This window comes from Saccopteryx leptura, chromosome 6 (assembly GCF_036850995.1).
Source record: "Saccopteryx leptura isolate mSacLep1 chromosome 6, mSacLep1_pri_phased_curated, whole genome shotgun sequence".
Lineage (NCBI taxonomy): Eukaryota > Metazoa > Chordata > Mammalia > Chiroptera > Emballonuridae > Saccopteryx > Saccopteryx leptura.
The window spans coordinates 155,702,715-155,729,991 of NC_089508.1; the positions used below are offsets into that span (position 1 = coordinate 155,702,715).

Genomic DNA, 27,277 nt, shown 5'->3' on the forward strand with positions numbered 1-27,277 from the left:
TTATGAGTTCTTTGTAAATTTTGGATATTAGGCCCTTATCTGAGCTGTTGTTTGAAAATATCAGTTCCCATTTAGTTGGCTGTCTGTTTATTTTGATATCAGATATATCTTGCTGAGCAAAAACTTTTTATTCTGATGTAGTCCCATTCATTTATCTTTGCCTTCACTTCTCTTGCCATTGGAGTCAAGTTCATAAAATGTTCTTTAAAACCCAGGTCCATGAGTTTAGTACCTATGTCTTCTTCTATGTACTTTATTGTTTCAGATCTTGTATTTAGGTCTTTGATCCATTTTGAATTAATTTTAGTACACAGGGACAGGCTGTAGTCGAGTTTCATTCTTTTGCATGTGGCTTTCCAGTTTTCCCAACAGCATTTGTTGAAGAGGCTTTCTTTTCTCCATTTTGTGTTGTTGGCCCCTTTATCAAAGATTATTTGACCACATATATGTGGTTTTATTTCTGGGCTTTCTCTTCTGTTCCATTGGTCTGAGTGTCTATTTTTCTGCCAATACCATGCAGTTTTGATTATTGTGGCCCTATAATATAGTTTAAAGTCAGGTATTGTAATGCCCCCAGCTTCATTCTTTTTCCTTAGGATTGCTTTGGCTATTCGGAGTTTTTTATAGTTCCATATAAATCTGATGATTTTTTGTTCCATTTCTTTAAAAAATGGCATAGGAATTTTGATGGGAATTGCATTAAATTTATATATTACTTTGGGTAATATGGCCATTTTAATTATATTTATTCTTCCTATCCAAGAACAAGGAATGTTTTTCCATCTCATTGTGTCTTTTTCTATTTCTCTTAGCAATGCCTTGTAGTTTTCTTTATATAGGTCCTTTACATTCTTTGTTATGTTTATTCCTAGGTATTTTATTTTTTTTGTTGCAATCGTGAAGGGGATTATTTTTTTGAGTTCGTTTTCTAATATTTCATTGTTGGCATATAGAAAGGCTATGGACTTTTATATGTTAATTTTGTATCCTGCAACCTTACTGTTATTGGTTTATTGTTTCTAGTAATCTTTTTGTGGAGTCCTTTGGGTTTTCGATGTATAGGATCATATCATCAGCAAAAAGTGATACCTTTACTTCTTCTTTTCCGATATGGATGCCTTTTATTTCTTTGTCTTGTCTGATTGCTCTGGCCAGAACTTCTAGCACCACGTTAAATAAGAGTGGAGAGAGTGGACAACCCTGTCGTGTTCCTGATTTAAGGTGGAAAGTCCTCATTTTTACGCCATTTAATATGATGTTAGCTGATGGTTTATCATATATGGCCTTTATCATGTTGAGATATTTTCCTTCTATACCCATTTTGTTGAGAGTCTTAAACATAAAATTGTGTTGTATTTTATTGAAAGCCTATTGTATTTTTTCTGCATCTGTTGATAAGAACATGTGGTTTTTGTTCTTTGTTTTGTTGATATGGTGTATTACGTTAACCGTTTTACGTATGTTGAACCATCCTTGAGATTCTGGGATGAATCCCACTTGATCATGATGTATTATTTTTTTCATATGTTGTTGTATTTGATTTGCCAGTATTTTGTTTAGTATTTTAGCATCTGTATTCATTAGAGATATTGGTCTGTAGTTTTCTTTCTTTGTGCCATCCTTGCCAGGTTTTGGTATGAGGGTTATGTTGGCCTCATAAAATGTGTTTGGAAGTATTGCTTCTTCTTCAATTTTTTGGAAGACTTTGAGTAGAATAGGAACCAAGTCTTCTTTGAATGTTTGATAGAATTCACTAGTATAACCGTCTGGGCCTGGATTTTTATTTTTGGGGAGGTTTTTAATAGTTTTTTCTATTTCCTCTCTGCTGATTGGTCTGTTTAGGCTTTCTGCTTCTTCATGATTCAGTTTAGGAAGGTTGTATTGTTCTAGGAATTTATCCATTTCTTCTAGATTGTTGTATTTGGTGGCATATAATTTTTCATAGTATTCTACAATAATTCTTTGTATATCTATGATGTCTGTGGTGATCTCTCCTCTTTCATTTTGGATTTTATTTATTTGAGTACTGTGTCTTTTTTCCTTGGTGAGTCTTGCCAAGGGTTTGTCGATTTTGTTGATCTTTTCAAAGAACCAGCTCCTTGTTTTATTGATTTTTTCTATAGTTTTTCTGTTCTCTATTTCATTTATTTCTGCTCTGATTTTTATTATCTCCTTTCTTCGGCTGGTTTTGGGTTGTCTTTGTTCTTCTTTTTCTAGTTCCTTAAGGTGTGAAGTTAAGTGGTTTACTTTGGCTCTCTCTTGTTTGTTCATATAGGCCTGAAGTGATATGAACTTTTCTCTTATTACTGCTTTTGCTGCATCCCAGAGATTCTGATATGTCCTATTTTCATTTTCATTAGTCTGTATATATCTTTTGATTTCTGCGCTTATTTCTTCTTTGACCCATTCATTTTTTAGAAGTATGTTGTTTAGTTTCCACAATTTTGTGGGTTTTTCTCCCTCTTTTTTACAGTTGAATTCTAGTTTCAAGGCTTTATGATCAGAGAATATGCTTGATACAATTTCAATTTTTCTAAATTTGCTGATATTGTCTTTGTGGCCCAACATATGGTCAATTCTTGAGAATGTTCCATGTACACTAGAGAAAAATGTATACTCTGTCACTTTGGGATGAAGTGTCCTGTAGATGTCTATCATATCCAGGTGTTCTAGTATTTCGTTTAAGGCCACTATATCTTTATTGATTCTCTGTTTGGATGACCAATCTAGAGCCGTCAGCGGTGTATTGAGGTCTCCAAGTATGATTGTATTTTTGTCAGTTTTTGTTTTAAGGTCAATAAGTAGCTGTCTTATATATTTTGGTGCTCCTTGGTTTGGTGCATATATATTAAGGATTGTTATGTCTTCTTGATTCAGTGTCCCCTTAATCATTATGAAATGACCATTTTTGTCTCTGAGTACTTTTTCTGTCTTGTAGTCAGCATTATCAGATATGAGTATTGCTACACCTGCTTTTTTTTGGGTGTTGTTTGCTTGGAGTATTGTTTTCCAGCCTTTCACTTTGAATTTGTTTTTATCCTTGTTGCTTAGATGAGTTTCCTGTAGGCAGCATACAGTTGGATTTTCTTTTTTAATCCATTCTGCTACTCTGTGTCTTTTTATTGGTAAGTTTAATCCATTTACATTTAGTGTAATTATTGACACTTGTGGGTTCCCTATTGCCATTTTATAAATTGCTTTCTGTTAGTTTTGTATCTTGTTTGATTCTTCTCTTTTGTTTTTCTATCATTTGTTTTTGTTTGTTTGTATTCCATACTTCTTTCCTCTGTTGCTACCTTTTTTAAGTCAAGTGTTTTTGTGGTGGTTTTTTCAAGGGTGGTTACCATTAAGTAATGAAAAGGGTACCTACCATATTCATTGTAGTACCCTTTCTTATGAGTATTTCTGCGCTTCATCGTCCTTTGCTACTGTTAATCTTCATCTTTTCTCCCCTTTTTTTTCTTTTGTTGTCACAGTTTAAGTTTGGTTTTATTGTTTTCTTGGTGGAGCTCTTACTTGTGGTTTTGTTTTCTTTTGTTCTTTGAATCTGGTTGGAAAACCCCCTTTAGTATTTCCTGGAGTGGGGGCTTTCTGATGATAAATTCTCTCATCTTTTCTGTATTTGTGAATGTTTTTATATCTCCTTCGTACTTGAAGGATAGCTTTGGTGGGTATAGTATTCTTGGCTGAAAGTTTCTCTCTTTCAGGGCTTTAAATATTGGGGTCCACTCTCTTCTAGCTTGTAGAGTTTCTGCTGAGAAATCTGATGATAATCTAATAGGCCTTCCTTTATATGTTGTATTCTTCTTTTCCCTGGCTGTCTTGAGAATTTTTTCTTTGTCATTGGTTTGTGTCATCTTCATTATGATGTGCCTTGGAGTGGGTTTGTTGGGGTTAAGAAAACTCGGTGTTCTGTTTGCTTCTTGAATTTGAGGCTTTAGTTCTTTCCACAGGCTTGGGAAGTTCTCATCTATTATTTGAGTATATTCTCCATTCCATTTTCTTTCTCTTCTCCCTCTGATTCTTATATTATTCTTTCTGATGGAGTCAGACAATTCCTGTAGGGCTTTCTCGTTTTTTATTATTTTTGAGTCTCTTTCTTCTTCTCTCTGTTGTGCCTCAAGTTGCTTGTCTTCTATTTCACTAATCCTATCTTCTATCTGGGCTGTTCTATTAGCTAAGCTTGTTACCTCGTTTTTCAGCTCGTGAATTGAGTTTTTCATTTCTGTTTGATTTGTTTTTATAGTTTCAATTTCCTTGGTAATATATTCTTTGTGATCGTTGAGTTGTTTTCTGATTTCCCTAAATTGCCTTTCTGTGTTTTCTTGTATATCTCTGAGTATTTTTAAGATTTCTATTTTAAATTCTCTGTCATTTGGCTCCAAGGCTTCCAATATGTTAAATCTTTTCTCCATAGATTTTTCCACATCTATTTATGTTACCTCTCTATCTTTTGTATCCATAATATTCTATTTCCTTTTTCTTATTGGCATCTGAAGGTGGTCTTGTTGATAGTGTTAATTAGAATTAATAAAGAATAAAAAGGGGGGGGGAAAAGGAAAACACTCCACACACAAAAAAAGTAATAATTTATTATTTCCCCCTTTTTTCTTTCTTCTCTTCCCCTCCTCTCACCTCCTTAGGGAAATATCTTGATGACCTGTGAATTATATTATGCTAAATGGAATAAAAACTGCCTATAACGGAGGGCCTGATTTGGGGTGAAGAGTTCAAGGGGCAAAAAAGGGAGTAGGAACCTACGAAATGCAAAAAAATAAAAAAAAGGAGAAAATCTTAGACAAGCATAAAATGATTTGCTTGTAAGTGATGGTCGACTAAGAGATATAATGAGAGGGATAAGAGGGAAACAGAAAAAAGGAGAGAAAAAATAATAATATTTAAAGAAGAAAAAAATAAAAATAATAAGTAAAAATCTGTTGTATTAAGTGGAGTGAAGACTAAATACAATGGAGACTTTGGGTTGGGAGGAATGCTAGTGAGTTAAAAAGCAATGTAAAAAGTACCCAAAATGCCACAAAAACAAACAAATAAAGGAAAACCAAGAACAAAAGCAGAAGAAAAAAAAAAGAACAAACAAAAAAAAACAAAAAAACTTGAGTCCCAAATTAAATAATTTGTTCGTGATTGAGGATTAAATGGGAGGAAAAGTAAAAGAAGAAAAGAAGAAACGAATAGAAAGGAAAAAATAAGAAAAAGAGAGAAACGAAGGAAGAAAAAAAGGAAAGGGAAAAAAAAAACACAAAAGGGGAGAGAGTGAGAGTTAGGGGTTTTGGAGTGTAACCCTAAAGGAGAGTAAGGATGAAGAAAAGAAATAAAATGTAACACTCATGGGTAGTGTAGTTCAAGAAAAGGGTAGCATAAGATGGGCAGAGAATAAAAGGACCGAGGTGGAGGAAATACAAATAATAATAAAGGCAATAAGAAAGAAGAAAGAAACAACAACAACAAAGAATTAGTGGAACAAGTTATAAAGTCTGTGGATTTTTCTTGATTTTGAGAGGTTAACTTCTTCCTTTTTCTTTTCTCTCCCTCTTCCTGGTCGGTGACTCTACCCCAGGTTCTGCCCCTGTGTCACGCTTAGGTAGGGATTTGCAGTTGATGGGATTCTATGGCAATGTCATATAATTGGCTTTAGTCTCGCTGGTAGTCAAGGCTTGTTGGTGTTTGCAGAGTCCAACAATGAGAGAGTTTGCTTTCCTGGAGTCTCTCTCCTAGTCTCCCCTTCCTGAATTAGCAGCCTGGTGATCCAGCTATGAGGCTGCCACTGCTTCTGTCTGGGGAGTAAGAGGCTCAAAGAGCTGGGAAATCCCCACTCTATCCTCCCTCAGCGCAAGGCTCTGGGTAAGGCTCTGGCAGTCAAAGCCTCCAGCGTAATCAGGTGGGGCTGGGAGTCAATTGTTGTCAAGGTGACTGTTCAGCGCCTACCATTCAGTTGGACCACTCAACCCAGGCTTTCCACACTTTGTAGCCTGTTTTGGCTGGGAAGAAGATGCACTATTCGCTGCTTGCTGTATAGATCTTAATATCTGCCAAGTCCCTCTTGTTAGGTATATCCCTGAATATGGAGGCTCTGTCAATCAGAAGTTTCCCCCGCCCCTTTAGCGAAAGGCACTGAAAAATATCATGCCTCTTGTCTTGGATCGCTGAACTGGGAGAGATCTTATCAATTAGAACCCCATGGGTGCGCAGATTTTGTGGGTTAAGCTAATTTCAGTGATTGGATCCGCAGCTGTGCTCCAGAAAGTATTTCAGGCTGCCTGCGCGCCCCTCCCCCAACGCTTGATTGTTAGCTTGAATGGCTGGGTGAGGTGCCCCGCCCATGGAGAGAATCTCCCGACTAGGAAAGACAGGCTTAGCACCCCTCCCGGACGCGGCACGGGGCGCGCGCGGTTTCTCAGTGCACGCCAGTGGCCGGGACTCTCCGGACCGCGACACGGGGCGCCCGCAGTTTATCAGGGCACACCAGCTGCCGCCAGTGCCCAGGCTGCCACTCCCCGAGTGTGGGCGGGCAGTTGCACGTGTGGGTTGACTCACCACAGGCGTACTCCCTCCTCGGCAACAGTCCTTTCGCTTTCAGTGTGTGTGTGTGGAACTCCACAATGCTCCGAGGATAAATTTTTCTGTTTCTAGTTGATAAATTTGTTGAGATTTTGGGGAGATCTGTCGGACGCACTGCTCACGGCGCCATTTCCGTGACGTCACCTCAATAGCTCTTTTAATATTCTAGGTAACCGCATTCATTTGTCAGTCTGTTACAATTCACTTTTCTGACAGTATTACACTGAACTTGTGTTGTGATTTCATCAAGACCTTGACACTATCTAGTCACTTGTGAAAACTTGTGAGCAAGATGAAGCAGTGCTCGCCAGACATAAGGGCAGGCATGTGGCACCAGCAGTGAGTGGCTGCTGCCCCCTAGGGGTGAAAGCACTGCCACCTCCCTCACCCCTCTGCAGGGTTACCCAGGGCTTGATGCTATTGGCTTAATCAGGAGTCAATCAAAAGTTCATTACCTGGGGTCACCCCCTTCTATTGTGGTGAAATACTATTTATTTAAGTACTCAACCATGACTAATTGTGCTTTTAATTTTTTAACACTGCAAATCTAGTAAATTTTGAGACTGCGATATACACAGGATAGTAGTCAAAGAAGTGTATAAAAACAAGGTAAATATATTTTTAAAGGTTTTTTTTTTCCTCAGATTTTATTTGTTGACTTTATAGAGAGAAGGTGGCAGGGGTCAGAAGAAGCATAAACTCATAGTTGCTTCACTTTAGTTGTTCATTGATTACTTTTCATATGTGCCTTGACTGGGTAAGCCCAGGGTTTCAAACTGACAATTTCAGTGTTCCGGGTCAACACTCTATCCACTGTGCCACCACAGGCCAGTCAAATATATTTTTATATATTTGCTTTTTATATGTGTTTCTTATCACCTAAGTAAGCAAGGTTATTGAAGTTTAATTTCCAAAGGAGGTTTTCTTCTCTATTTTCTTATTCACATAAATATTGTTAAAGCCTAGCATTTACAGGCTTATATTTCTATCAAGCTAATTTTCTCTCAACATAAAAAAATTGTTTTCATTATCTTTTATTTGAGGAACAAGTTACAGAAGCTGTGGGTGATATAGGAGAGATTTTGAGTGGAGTGGAAGGGATAGCTAGGCATCCTCTCAGCCCATTCTCGGTTCCTAGATTTGGATTCATGGAAATCATGCCCTAAAATTTGCATAGTGTAGCCCAAACATTCAAGACTGAAACAGTCTCAGCAGGAGGAAACAAAAACGAATCTGCAGTGGTTAATGTGATGAAGTAACTGGAACAAGTGTCAAATCCTGTAACGTTACCCAGGGCCCAGCAGCCCTGGTTCCGCAGCAGCCAGTGGGTTCAGACTGTCCCACTAGTACCCCTCACAAGCTGTCCTCCGCGGGATCATGGTAGAAACGTCTAGAACAGATCAAATAATTGTTATCCCTTTTACTCTCAGTATTTCTGGATTGCTCTGTGCAGTCTTGAAGAGAACACTGGCATATCTCAATATAAAAGGGTCTGAAAACTTAATCATTTGATGTCTTGGGAATGCTTAGCTTAGAAAAAGAGGAACTTGGATGAGATGAGACATGTCTTCAGGTGTTTGAAGAACTCTCAAAGGGGAGAATAGCTCCTACCAAGACTTACGTCTGCATTGAGCCCCACCCTATTGCCCCATTCATACTCCTGAGTCCCGTGGTTACTAACCAGGGTTACTAATCTGGAGCTCTGGAGACAACTGCAGGAAAGTAGATTTTCACTTAAGTAAGAAAGAACTTTGTCAGCCAGAATTGTCCACCACAACATGTGATATCTTGAAAGCTAGTGAGCTTGCTAGGATCTGCTTATTCAGACAGAAACTGCGAAGGTGGAGCTGTTCAAAGGCACATCCTGCTTCAAGTCCTTCCTGAACTACACGGTCCCAAGTGGTCCCTTCCTGGGAGCGAGCAGAGCCAGAGGAGAGGGGCTGGACTCTGCCTTTTTTAGAACTTGGAGTATCAAAAGCAATGTTTTTAAAACTTTTTTTATACCATCTCCCACTGTAAGAAATACATTTTGGGTTGATACTCAGGACTCCCACGTGCAGAGCTGGAATAGAAATTTCATAGACATTTTCCTCGTACATGCAGTATTCTTTGATCTGTCCTTCTCTCTACTCTGTTGTTAATGCTAGTCATGAACTCCTTCATTGATTTTACAATCCATTAATGTTTAGAAACACTGATCTGTGGATGCTTAGTTCTCAGTTTCCTACCTTTTGCTCTCGCTAGCTAGCACCCACCTTTGTTTATTTTCCCGAGACAACCTTTCTTGTAGCAGTGTAAACTTGTCCCAGTTTGTTAATGAACCTCCTTCTTCTCTGAATAGATACTTCTCCATTTAGCCACCCTGAGCCTGAGATACATACAGAGCAGTAACCTGAGGCCTGACGGGCCAAGTGACCCCTACCTGTGCCATAGGAAGCAGAGCATGGCATTGACACCCAGTGTTTCTGGGTCAGTCTCTTCCCTTCACACCACTGTCTCTGCCTACTCCACAGCACCATGTCAGGGCTCCAGACAATGTGGTTAAAGATAACAATTTTCTAAAAACATGATGACAAAAAGGATTAAAGGCAATGGGACCTTTGATTGGACTTCTGTACTCTTTGGCAGTCTTTTTTTTTTTTTTTTTTGGAAGTACTTTTAATGTTATGGCTGCATTAGTTTATAATTTCTTAGACAGCAAAATAAAATAAGTTTAAAATTTTTGATTCACCCTTTAAAAGTCCTTATATGTGATATCCAGCTTTTCTGAGGAAATATTATCAAAACAATGTATCTTACATATGAACCTAGAGTAAAAAGTAAAGCATAGAGCTTTATGTGAAGTTTCTGTGAGTGGCCTTTCCTTCATTTAGATACCAGTGTGCCCTGTGCGCCAGGCCTGGCGTGCAGGGGCCCTGGGGACAAGGGACTGCCACTGGGTGACGTGATGGCAGAGCGAGTGAGTGCCTGTGTGGAATGAGCATGGTTGCTCAGTGTCACACAGACACAGGACACCAGCTACTTTCCCCTGAGGGGTTGGAGAGGCTTTCTGGAGGGAAGGCAGGCATGATGAGGGCACAGAGGGAGGAAGAGCAGAACAGGGACAGGCAGTTGTGGGTTTGACGTGTCTGTTAGGTGGTTGGGGCTGCAGTAGGTGGATCTAAAATGTGGACTTTATTTTTATAAACAGTGAGTAATGTGTAAGGATTTGCAGCAAAAAGATAATTCCTTATGGCTGAGAAGTTGCTTTGGTGTGGTAGACTGGAGGCAGGAAGGTTAGTGAGGTAAAAATATGGAGTTGATTGAGGAAGTCAAGGTGATAAGGAAGGAGATGAAATCAAGAAATGCTGGAGAATTGTAAGATGACCAAAGATAATAGTTTGACCTATGGATCTGAAACTTGGCAAAGAGAACAGAGAGCAGAACTGAAGGCCTGATTTGGTAACTATGGAAATGAGCCAGTCTGCACAACGTTCAGGAAGCTGGATGGTCCTACAAGGACTGGCTGCAGAGCAGCAGCCTTAGGCTGGGGGCAGTGCAGGAGGCCTTATAAGACTGAAGGTACCTTCAGACACCTGATTTAGGAACATGTACACATGATCTGGGGAACTCCCATAAGAGCCATACATCTCTGGAGGCCTGTACTCTTCAAATCTTATTTCAAAATAAATAATGACATTCTTGTTTGAAGATAAGCAGGGGTGGGGGGCACATTTTAAGGACATTCATCATTTAGAACACGTGTTCAAACAAGGAAAAGTCGTCACTTGTGTAATTGTCCTTGTGTTTTTAAACAAGAAGCTATTAGCCTACACTTTTCCCTGCATCTCTTTTGAGAATACTGATACATTTCTAAGGTGATGACCACAGATCTGAAGCTGCTGAGTTCATGAAAACGCTATTAGCTTCCTGGCTTTACCAGATGGGGTTGGAGATTAGTTGGGGACAAACAGCCCCAGTTGGATCACTTTCTCTGTTATTTTTAATATTGACCAACTACCCTTTAATTCTTGACCTGTCTTTTTTCCTTTATTCCATAGGGTAGAATGGTTTTAAAGAAGAAGCAAACAGCTTTCTGACTGATCGCCTTGAAGGAAAAGGAACCTATTTTTTTGCATCGTTTACCAATCATGCCACACAAGCATTTATTTTTAGTACATTTTATTTTTTTCATAAAATTGCTAATGCCAAAGCTTTGTATTAAAATAAATAAATAATAAAATAAAAAGACTACGCTGTTGAGTGTTACTCACCGCTTGTGTATGGAAGGCAGACTGGAAGTCACATGCCCTGATTTGTTTCAGAGGTGGGAGGTGCTCCTCTCAGGGGAGGAACAGGCACTCTTTCTGGTGGTATTTTCCTGTCAGCCCCTACTGTGCCCAAATAGGGCCCATGCCTGGGGATGTCCTGTGTGATAATGCCCCCTCAGGCTTGGTTACTCCTATTTTATTTTCTTCAAGGTCACCATTCATTCTGATAATATCTTGCTGATTTTACCAGACTAATGATGTTGAACATTTTTTCATTTTGTGGCTGATAATGCCTCTAGCTAGAACATCCACCGCACAGCAGTGTCCGGAGCATTAAATTGTGTCTCCTGCCACTGTATACCTTGTACCTAGTTCAGTGCTTTGCACACAGTAAGTGCTCAATAAATATTTGTGGGATGAAGGGTTAAATGTAAGAAAAAATTTCCAAAATATATACTGATTAGTAATAAACTATTGATATATTCATCTGTCTTTTTTAAACCTAGTTTGTACAGCATTTTTTTAAAAACAGCAAATTCTAAGAGGCTGGATGAAAGCAGTTTTACATGTATAAATGAAATACTTTTGCTTTATTGATGAGGAAAATGTTGAAATATTTTGTTATATTGAATCCTGTGTGGCTCTGGCTGGTTGGCCCAGCGGTAGAGCATCGGCCTGGCGTGTGAGTATCCCAGGTTGGATTCCCAGTCAGCGCACACAGGAGAAGCAACCATCTGCTTCTACACCCCTTCCCCTTCTCTCTCTCTCTCTCACTCCCTCTCTCTCTTCCTCTCCTGCAGCCATGGCTTGAGTGGTTCAAGCAAGTTGGCGCTGGGCACTAAGGATGGCTCTATGGCCTGGCTTCAGGCACTTAAATAGCTCACTTGCCAAGCAACAGAGCAGCAGCCCCAGATGGGCAGAGCATCACACTATACAGGGCTTAACTGGGTGGATCCCAGTTGGGGCACATGTGGGAGTCTGTCTTCCTCCCTACCTCCCTGCTTCTCACTTAATAAAATAAAATAAATTTTAAAAAATCTTATGCTTGTAGGAGTATCAGTATGCATAATGTTTGAGTGTGAAGTCTCAACCTTACACTTTAGTGTACCTGAGGATGAGACATGCTCCCATTGGTAAGGACTTCCTTTAGCAGTCACACTCAAATTGATAGGAGGGCTGAAGATTATTTTTTCTTTGTTTTTTATTGAACTATAATTTACATACCATAAAACTTGTCCTTTTAGGGAGTAAGCCATTTCAGGAGGTTTTAACATATTCACAATTGTGCACCATCACAACTGTCTTAACTCCAGAGCATTCTCACCCAAAAATGAAGTCTTGTACCATTAGCAGTCACCTCTCACGCCTCCCTCCCCCTGCCAGCCTGGAAACCACTAGTCTACTCTGTCTCTATGGATTTACCTACTCTAGACATTTTACATACCATATTTCCCCATGTATAAGACACACCTTAATTTTGTGGCCTGAAATTTGGGGAAAAAAGTATTACATGAAGTTACTGAACTCAAGTTTTATTCATCATAAAATTCATATAACTCCTCATCACTGTCAAAACTCCTATCCATTAGCTTGTCCTCATCTGTGTCTGATGACGAATCACTGTCTTTATATACTGCCTCATCCTCAGTTCCATCTATGGCAGTAGTTCCCAACCTTTTTTGGGCCACGGACCGGTTTAATATCAGAAAATATTTTGATGGACTGGCCTTTAGGGTGGGACAGATAAATGTATCACGTGACCGAGACAAGTGTCAAGAGTGAGTCTTAGACGAATGTAACAGAGGGAATCTGCTCATTTTTTTAAAATAAAACATCGTTCAGACTAAAATATAAATAAAACAGAAATAATGTAAGTTATTTATTCTTTCTCTGCAGACCGGTACCGGTCTGCGGCCCGGGGGTTGGGGACCACTGATCTATGGCATTTGAAATGCTACAAGCACTGTATAAGATGCACCCAGTTTTTAGACCCCCAATTTTTTGAACAAGGGTGCATCTTATACGTGGGGAAATATGGTACATGGAATGATACATTATGTGGTCCTTTGGTCTCTGCGCATGTTTTCAAGGTTCGGCCAGGTTGTAGCATGTAGTAGTACATCATTTTCAGTTGTGGCTAAATAATATTCTGTATAGATAGATCACATTTTGTTCATCTTGTCAGCCAATGATAGATGTCAGGTTGTTTCCTGACTATTGTAAATAATGCTAGTATAAACATTTGTTTACAAGTTTTTGTGTGAATAAATCTTTTCGGTTCTTGGTACATTTCTAGGAGTGGAATGGCTGGGTCAGGTAACTCTTCAGTTTAAACTATTGAAATCTGCTAACTGTTCTGCAAAGCAGCAGTACATGCTCACATTCCTACCAGCAATATATACAGGGCTTCCAGTGTCTCCACATTCTCACCAGCACTTACTACTTTTCTTTTTGAAAAAATGATAGCTGTATTTTTAGTGGGTAGTTTTGATATGTATTTCTCTAATGACTAATGATGATCATCATCTTTTCATTGGCTTATTGGCCACTTGAGTATTGTCTTTAGAAAAATGTCTATACAAGTCCTTTGCACATTTTTTAATTGGTATTTGTCTTTTTTTGTTGAGTTGTAAGAGTTTTTTATATATTCCAGATATTAGGTCCTTACAAGATAAATGATTTGCAAACATTTTCTCACTTTGTTGATAGTGTCTTTCCAAGTACAAGTTCTTGTTTTTTATTTCAATTATTATATTAAGTGCATGTTGAAATAATAGCATTTTGGACATATTGAGTTATGTAACATACACTATTGAAAATAATCTCACCTGTCTCTTTTTACATCTTTAAAGGTGGTTACTAGGGTCTGGCTAGCTAGCTCAGTCGGTTAAGAGTGTTTTCTGGAAACAGTAAGGTTACACGTTTGATTCCCTGGTCAGGGCACATATAGGAGCAGTTTTCAATGTTTCTGTCTTTCTCTCCTTGCCTCTCTCAAAAGTCAATCAATCAATCAAGGTGGCTACTAGAAAATTTTAAATTATGTATGTGGCTCACATTCTCATTCTATTGGACACTGCTTGGTTAGTCTTTATAATAGCCCTTTTTAAATAACATTCCTTTCCTCTGCAGTCATGTCTGTCTTTTCTTTTTAATTGAAATATAATTGGCATACAATATTATATTAGTTTCGGTGTACAGTATAGTGATTCAACATTTATATACCTCACGCCATACCACACTGAGTCTAGTAACCATCTGTCACCATGACAATTTATCACTATTATTGACTATAATTCCCTTCACCTTTTTCCCCTGGGAACCATAAGTTGTTCTTTGTTTCTATGAGTCTTTTTTTTTTTTTTTTTGGAGGTGTTCTGCTTTTTATTTTAAATTCTATTCATCAGTGAAATGCAGTATTTATCTTTGTCTTATTTCACTTAGCATAATACCTTCTAGATCCATCCATATTGTCACAAATAGCAGAATTTCATTCTTTTATTGCTGAATACTATTATATATATACCATATCCTCTTCATTTACCATCAGACACCAAGGTTGCTTCCATGTCTTGGCTATTGTAAATAATGCTGCAATGAACATAGGGATGCATATGTCATTTCCAATTATTGTTTTCGTTTTCTTCAGATACCCAGAAGTGTAGTTTCTGGATCATATGGTTGATCTAGTTTTAGTTTTGTGAGGAAACTCCACACTGTTTTCCATAGTGTTTGTACCAACTTGCAGTTCCACCAGGAGAGCATGAGGGTTCCCTTTTCCCCTCAACTACACTCGTCTGTGGATTTATTGATGAGCGCCATCCTGATAGGTGTGAGGTGATATCTCATTGTGGTTTTAATTTTTTTATTTGCACTTCTCTGATGACTTGACATTGAACATCTTTTTATATGTCTTTTGGCCCTCTGTATGTCTTCTGGAGAAACATCTGTTCAGGTCCTCTGCCCATCTTTTACTCAGATTTTTGGTTTTTTTGTTTTGTTTTGTTTTACAGGGACAGAGAGAGTCAGAGAGAGGGATAGATAGGGACAGACAGGAACGGAGAGAGATGAGAAGCATCAATCATCAGTTTCTCGTTGCGACACCTTAGTTGTTCGTTGATTGCTTTCTCATATGTGCCTTGACCGTGGGCCTTCAGCAGAACAAGTGACCCCTTGCTCAAGCCAGCAACCTTTGGTCCAAGCTGGTGAGCTTTTTGCTCAAGCCAGATGAGCCCGCGCTCAAGCTGGTGACCTCGGGGTCTCGAACCTGGGTCTTCCGCATCCCAGTCCGACACTCTATCCACTGTGCCACCGCCTGGTCAAGCACTCAGATTTTGGGGTTTTTTTGGTGTTAAGTTGTATGAGTTCCTTATATATTTTGGATAATTGACACCTTATCACATTTATCATTGGCAAATATTCAGTTGGTCATCTTACTGTTTTGTCGGTTTCCTTCACTGTGCAGAAGCTGTTTAGTTTGTAAAGTTTATTTATTTTTGCTTTTATTTCCCTTGCTCAAGAGGACATATCTATAAAGGTAATTCTAATATTGATGTCAAATAATTTACTACCTATATTTTCTTCAAGGAGTTTTATGATTTCAGGTGTTTCATTTAAGTCCTTAATCCATGATGTTAAGACAGTGATCCTGTTTTATTTACTTGTTTGTTTGTTTTGCATGTGTCTGTCCAGTTTTCTCAGCTTTGCTTGTTGAAGAGTCTGTCATTTCTCCACTGTATATCCTTGCCTCCTCTGTCTTCGATTAATTGACCTTATAAGCAGGGGTTTATTTCCGGGCTTCTGTTCTGTTCCGTTGATCTGTCTGTCTTGTTTTGTGCCAGTACCATAATGCTTTGATTATTATAGCTTTGTAGTAGTTTGAATCAGGGAGTCTGATACCTCCAGCTTAGTTAGTTCTTCTTTCTCAAGATTGGTTTAGCTATTTGTGGTCTTCTGTGAGTTCATATAAATTTTATAGTTATTTGTTATACTTCTGTGAAAAATGTCAGTATTTTGTTAGAGATTACATTGAATCTGTAGATTGCTTTGGATAGTATGGTTGTTTTAACAATATTCTTCCAGTCCACCAGTCCATGAGCTCAGTGTTTCCTTCCATTTATTTGTGTCCTCTTCTTTTTCTTTCTTCAGCATCTTACAGTTTTCAGAATGCCGGTCTTTCACCTCCTTTGTTAAATTTATTTCTGGTATTTTATTCTTTTAGATACAATTATAAATATTTTCATAATTTTTCCTAATCATTTATGATTAGTGTATAAAGTGTGACAGGCCTGACCAGGCATTGGACTGGGACGCAGAGGACCCAGGTTCGAAGCCCCAAGGTCTCCAGCTTGAGCTCATCAGTCTTGAGCATGGGCTCACCAGCTTGCACATGGGGTCACTAGCTTGAGCAAGGGATCACAGACATGACCCTATGGTTGCTGGCTTGAGCCCAAAGGTCACTAGCCTGAAGTCCAAGGTCACTGGCTTGAGCAAGGGGACCCTCGCTCTGCTGTAGTGCCCCGGTCAGACACATATGAGAAAGCAGTCAATGAACAACTAAAGAATCGCAATGAAGATATGATGCTTCTCATCTCTCTCCCTTCCTGTCTGCCCCTGTCTGTCCCTCTCTCTCTGTCCTTGTCACAAAAAAAAAAGTGTGACAGATTTCTATGTATTAATTTTGTATCCTGCTACTTTACTGAACTCCTTTATTCTGTTAATTTTTTGGTGGATTCTTTATGGTTTTCTATATATAGTATCATGTCATCTTCAAATAGTGACAGTTTTACTTCTTTTCAATTTTGATGCTTTCATTTTCTTTTCTTGTTTGATTGCTGTGGCTAGGACTTCCAATACTGTATTGAATAAAAGTGGTAAGAATCTTCTTGTCTTGTTCCTGATCTTAGAGGAAGAACTTTCAGTTTTCACCATTGAGCATGATGTTAGTTGTGGGATTGTTCTATATGGCCTTTATCATTTTAGGCAAGTCCCTTCTATACTATTTTGAGAATTTTTATCATAAATGAATGTTGAATTTTATCAAGTGCTTTTTCTACATGATTTTTATCCTTGGTTTTATTGATGTGATGAATCATATTCATTATTTTGTGGATATGGAACTGCCCTTGCATCCCTGGGATGTCCCACTTGATCATGGTGTATAGTCTTTTTAATGTGTTGTTGAATTGTGTTTGCTAGTATTTTGTTGAGAATTTTTGCATCTATGTTCATCAGAGATATTGGCCTGTAATTCTCTTTTTTGATCTGGTTTTGGTACCAGGTTAATGCTGTTCTTGTAAAATTAATATAGATGCCTTCCTCTTCAGTGTTTTGGAATAATTTGAAAAGGATAAGTATTAATTCTTTTTTAGGCACTGGTCAGTTTGCTCAGTGGATAGAGCATCAGCTTGGCGTATGGACGTCCAGGACTCGATTACCAGTCAGGGCACACAGGAATAACCACCATCTGCTTCTCCCCCTGTTCCTCTCTCTCTTCTCTCCCTCTTCCCCTCCTGCAGACAGTAGCTTGATTGGTTCCAGCATCAGCCTCAGGCAGCAAAAAACAGCTTGAGGTTGCTAGGTGGATCCCAGTTGGGGTACATGCAGAACCCTGTCTCACTGTCTCCCCTCCTTTTACTTAAAAAATTAATTAACTTTAAAAATAATAATAAATGTTTAGTAGAATTCACCTGTGAAGCTAACTGGTTCTGGGCCTTTGTTTTTTGGGAAGTTCTTTCATTTTTGTTTTTTATTGCTTAAATTTCACTGCTAGTAATCAGTCTGTTCAGATTTTTTTGTTTTTCCTGGTTTAGTGTTAGAAGGTTGTATGTTGTTAGAGATATATATTTTGGTTGTTCAGTTTGTTGGCATATAATTGTTTATAGTGTTCTTTAATGATCCTTTGTATTTCTGTGATATGTTTTGTAATCCCTTCCTTCATTTCTAATTTTATTTGAGCTTTCTCTCTCCTTTCTTGAAGAGATTTTTTTATTTTATTTATTTTTTTCAAAGAACCAGCTCTTAGTTTCATTGATCTTTTTTTTTTTTTTTTTTTTTTTGTCTCTTGTAATTTCTGATCTTTATTATTTTCTTCCTTCCATTTACTTTGGGTCTTGTTCTTTTTCTAGTTTCTTTAGGTGTAAAGTTGGATTGTTTGATTTATTTGGGATTTTTCCTGCTGCTTGAGATTGGCCTGTAGAGCTACAGATTCTCTCAGAACTGCTTCTGCTGCATCCATTAATTTTGGAAAGTTGTGTTTTGGTTTTTTTTTTTTTTTAATTTTTTTTTTTCATTGATTCATTTTAGAGAGGAGAGAGAGAGAGAGAAGGGAGGAGCAGGAAGCATCAACTCCCATATGTGCCATGACCAGACAAGTGCAGGTTTCGAACCAGCGACCTCAGCATTCCAGGTCGACACTTTATCCACTGCGCCACCACAGGTCAGGCGGAAAGTTGTGTTTTCATTCTCATTTGTATCAAGGAAGTTTTTGATTTCCTATTTGATTTCTCTTTTGACTCATTGGTTGTTTAGTAGCCTGTTGTTCAATCTTCACAGATTTGTGCTTTTTCCAGTTTTCTTCCTCTAGTTGATTTCTAGTTTTGTACCATTGTGGTTAGAAAATATACTTGATATTTGATATTATTTTAATCTTATTAAATTTGAGTCTTGTTCTGTGACTTATATGTGGTCTATCCTAGAAAATGTCCTATGTGCATTTGAGAAAAATGTGTAATCTGCTATTTTGGGATGAAATGTTCTATGAATATTAAGTCAATCTGCTCAAATGTGACATTGAAAGCCATTAGCTTTTTATTAATTTTCTGTCTAGATGATTTATCCATTGAGCTAAGTAGAGTATTAAAGTCCTCAACTATTATTGTATTACTGTTTATTTCTGCCTCTGTGTCCATTAATTCTTGCACCTATGTTGGGTGCATAGATATTTATTATCCTTTTCTTGGATTGATCCCTTTATCATTAAATAATGTCCTTGTCTTGTTTTACGTTCTTTGTTCTGACATCTGTTTTGCCTCATATGCGTATAGTTACCCCAGCTTTCTTTTTCTTTCTATTTGCATGAACTGTCTTTTTCTATCCCATCCCTTTCAGTCTATGTATGTCTTTTGATCTGAAGAGAGTTTCTTGGGCCTGACTGGTGATGGCACAGTAGATAGAGCATTAATCCAGAATGCTGAGGTCCTAGGTTTGAAATCTCAAGGTAGCTGGCTTGAGTGTGGATTCATCCGGCTTGAGCACAGGCTTGCCAGCTTTCATGCGGGGTTACCGGCTTGAGTGTGAGATCATCGACATGAATCCCATGGTCACTGGCTTGAGCAAGGGGTCATTGCCTCTACTGGAGACCACTGGTCAAGGCACATATAAGAAACAATCAGTGAACAATTAAAGTAACATGACTACAAATTGATGCTTCTCATCCCTTTCCCTTCCTGTCTCTGTCACTCTCTTCTTTATTTAAAAAAAAATTTTTTTTTACTTATTTTAGCAAAAAAGGAAGGGAGGAAAAGAGAGAGAGAGGAACTTCGATCTGTTCCTGTATGTGCCCCAACTGGGAATTGAACCAGCAACCTCCATGCTTCAGGACAATGCTCTAAGCAACCGAACTATCCAGCCAGGGTGTCTCTCTCTCTAAAAAATAAACAAACTAAGTCTTGGAAGCAGCATATAGAGGGGTCTTGTTTTTATCCATTCAGCCACCCTATGTCTTTTGGTTGGAGTATTTAGTCCATATACATTTAAAGTAATAATTGATAGAGGTGTGCTTGTTGCCATTTTCTTCATTGTTTTTTGGCTGTTTTTGTTGTTTTCTGTTCCTTCTCTTGATTCCTTTCCTCTTGATTTGAAGTTTTTCTTTGCTCATTTGTTTGGATTCCTTTTTTATTTTTTGTAGGTATTTGGTTTGTGGTTACCATGAGACATATATATCCATCTCTATAAATCTACAGTTATAGGTATATAGAGATAAATATAGTAGTCTATTTTCAGCTGTTACATGTTCTATATCTTTTTGTTTTGTGTATCCCCGACTATTGTAATTATAGTTAATTTTTCTACTTTTATCTTTTAACCTTCATATTAGCTTTTTTTAAAGTGAGAGGAGGGAAGATAGACAGACTCCCCCATGCACCCCGATTGGGATCCACCCATCAACCCCCATCAATGGCCAATGCTCAAGTCAACCGAGCTATTCTCAGCACCTGAGGCCTATACTTGGACCAATCCAGCCACTGGCTGTGAGAGGGAAAGAGAGAGAGAAGGGGGAGAGAGAGGAGAAGAGAAGCAAATGGTCGCCTCTCATGTGTGCCCTGACCAGGGATCAAACCCAGGATGTCCACATGCCAGGCCAATACTCTATCCACTGAGCCAACCTGCCAGGGCAAACCTTCATGTTAGCTTTTTAAGTGGTTGATTTATTATGTTTGTTAATATATTTGCCTTTACCTGTGAGATTTTTTTCTCTCTCCTGTATCTCCTTATTTCTGGTTATGGCCTTTCTGCATAAAGAAGACCTTTTAATATTTCTTGTAAAGCCAGTTTAGTTGTGGTGAACTCCTTCAGTTTTTGCGTGTCTAGGAAACTTTTCTCTCTCCTTCAGTTCTGAATGATAACCTTGCTGGTGTAGTATGCTCAGTTGTAGGTTCCTTTCTTTCAGCACTTTAACCGTTGAGTAGTGAGTTTTTTGTTAAACCTTTGAGTGAGGACGTACATGAACATTCATACTACTCAGAGGGTTAAATGTCTCCTGCCATCCCTTCTGGCTTATAAAGTTGCTGCTGAGGAAACAGCTGACAATTTTATGGAGGTTCCCCTTGTATGTGACTTGTTTCCTTTTTGCTGCCTTCAAAATGGTTTTTTCATCCTTTTGCCATTTTAATTAAAGTATGACTCAGTGTCGGTCTCTTTGGGCTCATCTTGTTTGGAACTCTCTGTGCTTCCTGGACCTGTATGTATGTTAGGAAAGTTTTCAGCCATTATTTCTTCAAATATACTTTCTTCCCCTTCCTTTTAATTTCTTCTAATACATTCTTCATTTCATTTATTGTCTTTTTCTTTCTTTTTTTTTTTAACAGAGAGAGGGATAGACAGGGACAGACAGACAGGAACAGAGAGATGAGAAGCATCAATCATCAGTTTTTCGTTGCACGTTGCAACACCTTAATTGTTCATTGATTGCTTTCTCATACGTGCCTTGACCACGGGCCTTCAGCAGACTGAGTAACCCCTTGCTCGAGCCAGCAACCTTGGGCTCAAGCTGGTGAGCTTTTGCTCAAACCAGATGAGCCCTCGCTCAAGCTGGCGACCTCGGGGTCTCGAATCTGGGTCTTCCACATCTCAGTCTGATGCTCTACCCACTGCGCCACCACCCGGTCAGGCAGTTATTGTCTTTTTCATCTCTGATTGGTTCTTTATTATATTTTCTACCTCTGTTGACATGCTCTGTGAGTTCCTCTGGTCTACTCTCAAGTTTGTTGAGCATCTTTATGACTGTTTCTTTGAATTCTTTATCAGGCAAATTACTTTTCTTGTTTCATTAGTGTTTTTCTCCAGGTATTTTGTTGTTGTTGTTTCTCATTTGGGGAATATTAGTCTGTCTCCCCATTTTGTTAGACTTTCTGTGTTTGTTCCTATGAATTAGATGAAATAGTCCTCTATCCCAGTCTTGCAAAAGTGGTCTCTTGGTAAACTGTGTGCCAGAGTTTTTGTTAGGCTGGTTGTAGTTAGAGTGGTTGCACACGGGTGCCTGTAGTGTTGCCTGGCCAGAAGGAGTGGAGTTTGAGTTGGGAATCCTGGTGTGTGTACACTGTTTTGCTCTTCTCATCCAGGTGAGGTTGCCCAGTGTAGATGTGGCATGCCCTATTGTTTAATTATCTGTTGCCTGAACTAGTCTGGGCAGGGCTGCTCTGTGTGTGCACATCACAACACCCTACTTGTTCTGTACTTTCTCCAAATGAACAGCCCTAAGTATAGGTACCACAGCGTTTTGCTAGTTACCACTCCTCTGGCAGGGGAGACCCATGTGTGTGAGGACGTACATGAACATTCATACTACTCAAAGGGTTAAATATCCCTTCTGGCTTGTAAAATTGCTGTTGAGGAAACAGCTGACAGTTTTATGGAGGTTCCCCTTGTATGTGACTTGTTTCCTTTTTGCTGCCTTCAAAATTGTTTTTTCATCCTTTTGCCATTTTAATTAAAATGTGTCTCAGTGTGGGTCTCTCTGGGCTCGTTTTGTTTGGAACTCTGTGCTCTCAGGGGAGACCCATGTGTGTGTGCAACCCAGTGGGTACCCTGCTGTACCCACTGGATCAATCTACAGTGGAGGGGCCCCATGCATGTGTACCATGATACCTTCCCCTCCTGCTGGAGCTAGCTCTGGAAGGGTTAGCTGGAGACTCCTTATAGCAGTCCTGCAGGTTGGCCAGAGAATCTGGGTAGAGCTTCTGACTGCTATCCAAGTGCTGGGGAAAGTGAATAATAGAGCTCACTGGTTCCTCTGGTGCTGGAGAGTTCCCTCAGCCCCTAGAGCAGGGGTCGGGAACCTTTTTGGCTGAGAGAGCCATGAACGCCACATATTTTTTTTTTTTTTTTTTTTCTGAAGCTGGAAACAGGGAGAGACAGTCAGACAGACTCCCGCATGCGCCCGACCGGGATCCACCCAGCACGCCCACCAGGGGCGACGCTCTGCCCACCAGGGGGCGATGCTCTGCCCCTCCGGGGTGTCCCTCTGCCGCGACCAGAGCCACTCTAGCGCCTGGGGCAGAGGCCAAGGAGCCATCCCCAGCGCCCGGGCCATCTTTGCTCCAATGGAGCCTTGGCTGCGGGAGGGGAAGAGAGAGACAGAGAGGAAGGAGGGGGTGGGGGTGGAGAAGCAAATGGGCGCTTCTCCTATGTGCCCTGGCCGGGAACCGAACCCGGGTCCCCCGCACGCCAGGCCGATGCTCTACCGCTGAGCCAACCGGCCAGGGCCACGCCACATATTTTAAAATGTAATTCCGTGAGAGCCATACAATGACCCATGTACGTTACGCATTATCCAATAAAAATTTGATGTTGTCCCGGAGGACAGCTGTGATTGGCTCCAGCCACCCACAACCATGAACATGAGTGGTAGGAAAGGAATGAATTGTAATACGTGAGAATGTTTTATATTTTTAACATTTTTTTTATTAAAGATTTGTGAGCCAGATGCAGCCATCAAAAGAGCCACATCTGGCTCGCGAGCCATAGGTTCCTGATCCCTGCCCTAGAGAGTTCTTGAGGTCCCCAACTTCCTTTATGTGGTATGTCTCTTGTTTGTTGTGCAGAAACTGTTAAATTGGCCTTCAGCCGTCTCTCAGGAGGAATTGCTCTAAATACAGATCTACATTCTATGTGTTCTTGGGAGGGGGCAAACTCAGTACCCTCTTATACCGCCATCTTGAACCCACCTCCCAAGTTTTAAATTTTGATGGAAATCCAATTTGGGTTTGTTTGTTTTTTTGGTTTGTGTTTTCAGTGCCATATCTAGGAAACAATTGCATAATTAAAGGCCACAGCCTGACCTGTGATGGCGCAGTTGATAAAGTGTTGACCTGGAACACTGAGATGTTTCCTGCTCCTCCTTCCCTTCTTTCTCTCTCTCTCTCTCTCTCTCTCCTCTCTCTAAAATGAATTTTTTAAAAGAGGTCACAAATACTTCCAAGAGTTTTATAATTTTAGTTCTCTTATTTAGGTCTTTGATCTATTTTAAGACTTGCACATGGTGTGAGGCAGGGGTCCAACTTTATTCTTTTGCATATGGATATCTTTTACCCTCATACTACTCTTTGAAGAGATTATTCTTTCCCCCATTTAATGGTACCCTTGTCAAAAATCAGTTAAGTATAATATATGAGTTTACCAAGCCTAACCTGTGGTGGCGCAGTGGATAAAGCATCAACCTGGAACGCTGAGGTCAGTGGTTCAAAACCCTGGGCATACCCAGTCAAGGCACATATGGGAGTTGATGCTTACTGCTCTACCTCTCTCTAAAATGAATAAATAAAGTCTTAAAAAATAAGAAAATATATATGAGTTTATTTCTGGATTCTTAATTCTATTCCATTGATCTCTATGTCCTTATGTCAGTACCACATGGTATTGATTACTGTAGCTTTATAGTAAGATTTGAAATTGGGAAGTGTGAGTTCTCCACTTTGTTCTTTTACAAGATTCTTTGTGGTTTTCTCACAGTCACTTGCATTTCCATTGAATCTTAGGGTCAGTTTCTCAATCTCTCCAAAAAAGCCAGCTGAGTTTTTAATAGGGATTACTTAGAATCTGCAGGTCATTTTAGGTGGTAGTGTCGTCTTAACAATATTGTCTTCAGTCCGTGAACAAGGTATGTGTTTCCACTTATTTATTTTAATTCTATAGAAATATGATTGACTTTATACATCGATCTTTTATACTTGCAACCTTGCTGAACTCCTTTATTGGCTCTAATAATTTTTTTAGTGAATGCTTTAGAATTTTCTATATACAAGATCATGTTATGTGCAAATATAGTTTTATTTTTTCTTTCCAATTTAGTTGTCTTTTATTTCATTTTCTTGTTTATTGCTCCTGGCTAGAGCCTCCATTAGTGAAATGTTGAATAGAAGTAGTGTAAGCAGACATCCATGTCTTGTTCCTGAACTTGGGGGGAAAAAATCTTTCAGCCTATCACCATTAAGTATGATGTTAGCTGTGGAGTTTTTATAGATGCCTTTTCTCAGGTTGATAAGTTCCCTTATATAAGATTCCTGGCTTGTTGAGTGCTTTTATCATGAAAGAGTTTTGGATTTTATCAAGTGCTTTTTTTGTGCCTATTATGATGATCATGTGGTTTTTGTCCTTTAGTCTGTTAATATGGTATATTACATTGATTGGTTTTCATATGTTGAACCACCTGGGATAAATCCCAGTTGGTCATAATGGGATTATGTTTCTCTATGTTGCAGGATTTAGTTTGCTAGCATTTTGCCAAGAATTTTTGTACCTGTATTCATAAGGGATATTGGTCTGTAATATTCTTTTCTTGTGAAGTCTTTGTCTGGCTTTGGTATTAGGGTAATGCTGGCCTCATTACAAAACAAAGCAGGTGCAAATGACAGGAGCTCAGGCTGCAGGAGAACCTGAGTTCAGTCTGAGGTTAAGAAGGGTAAAGGTAGGCCCTGGCTGATTGGCTCGGTGGTAGAGCATCAGCCCGGCATGTGGAAGTCCCAGGTTCAATTCCCGGCCAGGACACACCAGAGAAACGTCTGTTTGCTTCTCCACCCTTTCCCCTCTCCTTTCTCTCTCTCTCTTCCCCTCCCACAGCCAAGGCTCCTTTGGAGCAAAGTTGGCCCGGGCACTGAGGATGGCTCCATGGCCTCCACCTCAGGAGCTAGATGGGCTCCGGTTGCAACAGAGCGACGCCCCAGCTGGGGCAGAGCATCGCCCCTGGTGGGCATGCCGGGTGGATCCCGGAGGGTGCATGTGGGAGTCTGTCTGCCTCCCTGCTTCTCACTTCGGAAAAATAAAAAAATTTTAAAAAGAAGGGTAAAGGTAAAGCCAGGAGTGAACAGAAATGTAGGGTGGGTGCCCTAGGTTGGCAGCAGTGGTCTGGCCAGTCTCTGATAAGTCTTTGAAAAACTCAGAAGAAATCTAGTAAATCTGTAAAAATTACACAGTTCCTTTACTTGTTTCCTTTTTATATTTTAATTTAATGGTTTTTTACTTTTTAAAAATTTTGTTTAGAAAACTAAATTTAATGGAGTGATATTGATCAATAAGAGCACATAGGTTTCAGGTAAACATTTCTAGAGCATTTGAACTGTTGATTGCATTGTGTGCCCATCACCCAAAGTCAGGTCATTTTCTGTCACCGTATATTTGTCCCTCTTTACTCCCCTCCCCCCACTCAATTTTATTTTATTTTATTGAGAGAGAGACACAGGAAAGGAGGGAGACAGGAAGGGAGAGAGATGAGAAGCATCAACTTGTACTTACATCACTTTAGTTGTTCATTGATTGCTCCTCATACATGCCTTGACTGGGAGGCTCAGGAAAAGCCAGTGACCCCTTGCTCAAGCCAGTGACCTTGGGATCATGTTGATGATCTTATACTCAAGCCAGTGACCCCATGCTCAAGCTGGCAACCCTGTGCTTAAGCCAGCAACCTCAGGGTTTTGAACCTGGTACCTCAGTGTTCCAGGTTGATGCTCTACCCACTGGGTAGGCATATTTTGTTTTCTTTAAAATTTTTTATTAAAGGGGTTTTTTTTGGCAGAAAATGTCAATTGAGCTTTCCTAACTAAACAAGGGGAAAGGGTTTCCTCATCCTGAATGAGAACCTTCAGGCATAGCTGCCCTCTCTAAGGGTGGTGCCTGTCCCTGCTCAGGGTAGAGGCAGAAGGGGGTACCCAGCCAGAGGTTATCCCTGATACCTCCCTCCCAGAGGTGCTTTTCTTGTGACTCCACACATTGTATGTGACTGAGATAAGAATGGCCCAGACATATGAACAGAGAAGAATCATTAAAAATTCAAAGACACAAATGATTTATTTCTTTTCAAACCCAGAAAAATACATTTCTAGCACACCTTGCTTTTGGTCACATGCTTCACAAACTATAATAGAGAGTTTACGTCCTAGAGCTTTGGGGTGGTTTATAAAGGCAGAAAAGAAAGTGCCCCAGTTACATTTGAAATACCCCTCAGATGACAGTGAAATGCTGCCACAAAGTATAGGGACTGTAACTTCCTGTAGGAACATAGTCATATGCTCCTCATGTCACTGTCACCACAGGGCAGGCCACCTGGTGTGCAGCAGCAGGCAGTGTCACCCCCACTCTACATGTCTGGTCTCTCTCATGCTTCTCCCTTTTCCCCTCCGGGGTGCAAAGGCACATGGAAAGGCCGGGAAGTGTGATGGGATTGGATTTAGGACACGGCTGCCATTGAACTGGGCATCTTCTGGGATCTTCTTCAATTGGACGTATGCATGAACAACCCAGGACAGAGGAGAAAGTTCACAGCAGAATGCATCATGTGGAGGTTCCTGTGATGGCCCAGCACCACCACACTCTGGGCAGAACAAACTGAATTTCCATTGTCCCTCTGAGCACTTCACCTAAGCCAGCAAAATTAGCTGGCGCTGTAGGTTGATGTAATCTACACATTCATATGTGCAGCCAGGTGACTGGGGTGTGAATCCCAGGCTGGCCCCTGCTGACCATTCAGATACTTAGTTTCTGCCAACTTCAGTTTCTCCCCAGTGGAATGAAAGGTATAACAGCCACATAGGGCTGGGAGAATGAGAAAGGTGATGTTTGTGAAGGGGCCTGGCATATAGTGTTGCCCAGTAATGTAATTTCTTCCTTCCTTCCATGAAAAGATGAACTGATCCAGTCTGACCAGGTGGTGGCACAGGGGTAGATAGAGCATCAACCTG

At 39.8% G+C, this 27,277-nt stretch overlaps 1 protein-coding gene across 4 annotated transcripts in view; it reads left to right on the plus strand.

The window, feature by feature from the left end:
* The window catches only part of RNF130 (ring finger protein 130), a 162,170-nt gene that overhangs the window by 104,596 nt on the left and 30,297 nt on the right, over nucleotides 1–27,277 (plus strand). Inside the window, exon 8 of one of the 4 annotated variants that reach the window (XM_066343550.1) lies at nucleotides 18,132–18,264. The exons of 2 other annotated variants lie outside the window; for them this stretch is intronic. In XM_066343550.1, the coding sequence (XP_066199647.1) occupies nucleotides 18,132–18,264 (133 nt within the window). Of the gene's footprint in view, nucleotides 1–10,619; nucleotides 10,828–18,131; nucleotides 18,265–27,277 lie in introns of those variants that run through there. One more of the 4 variants, XM_066343553.1, reaches the window with a different exon arrangement.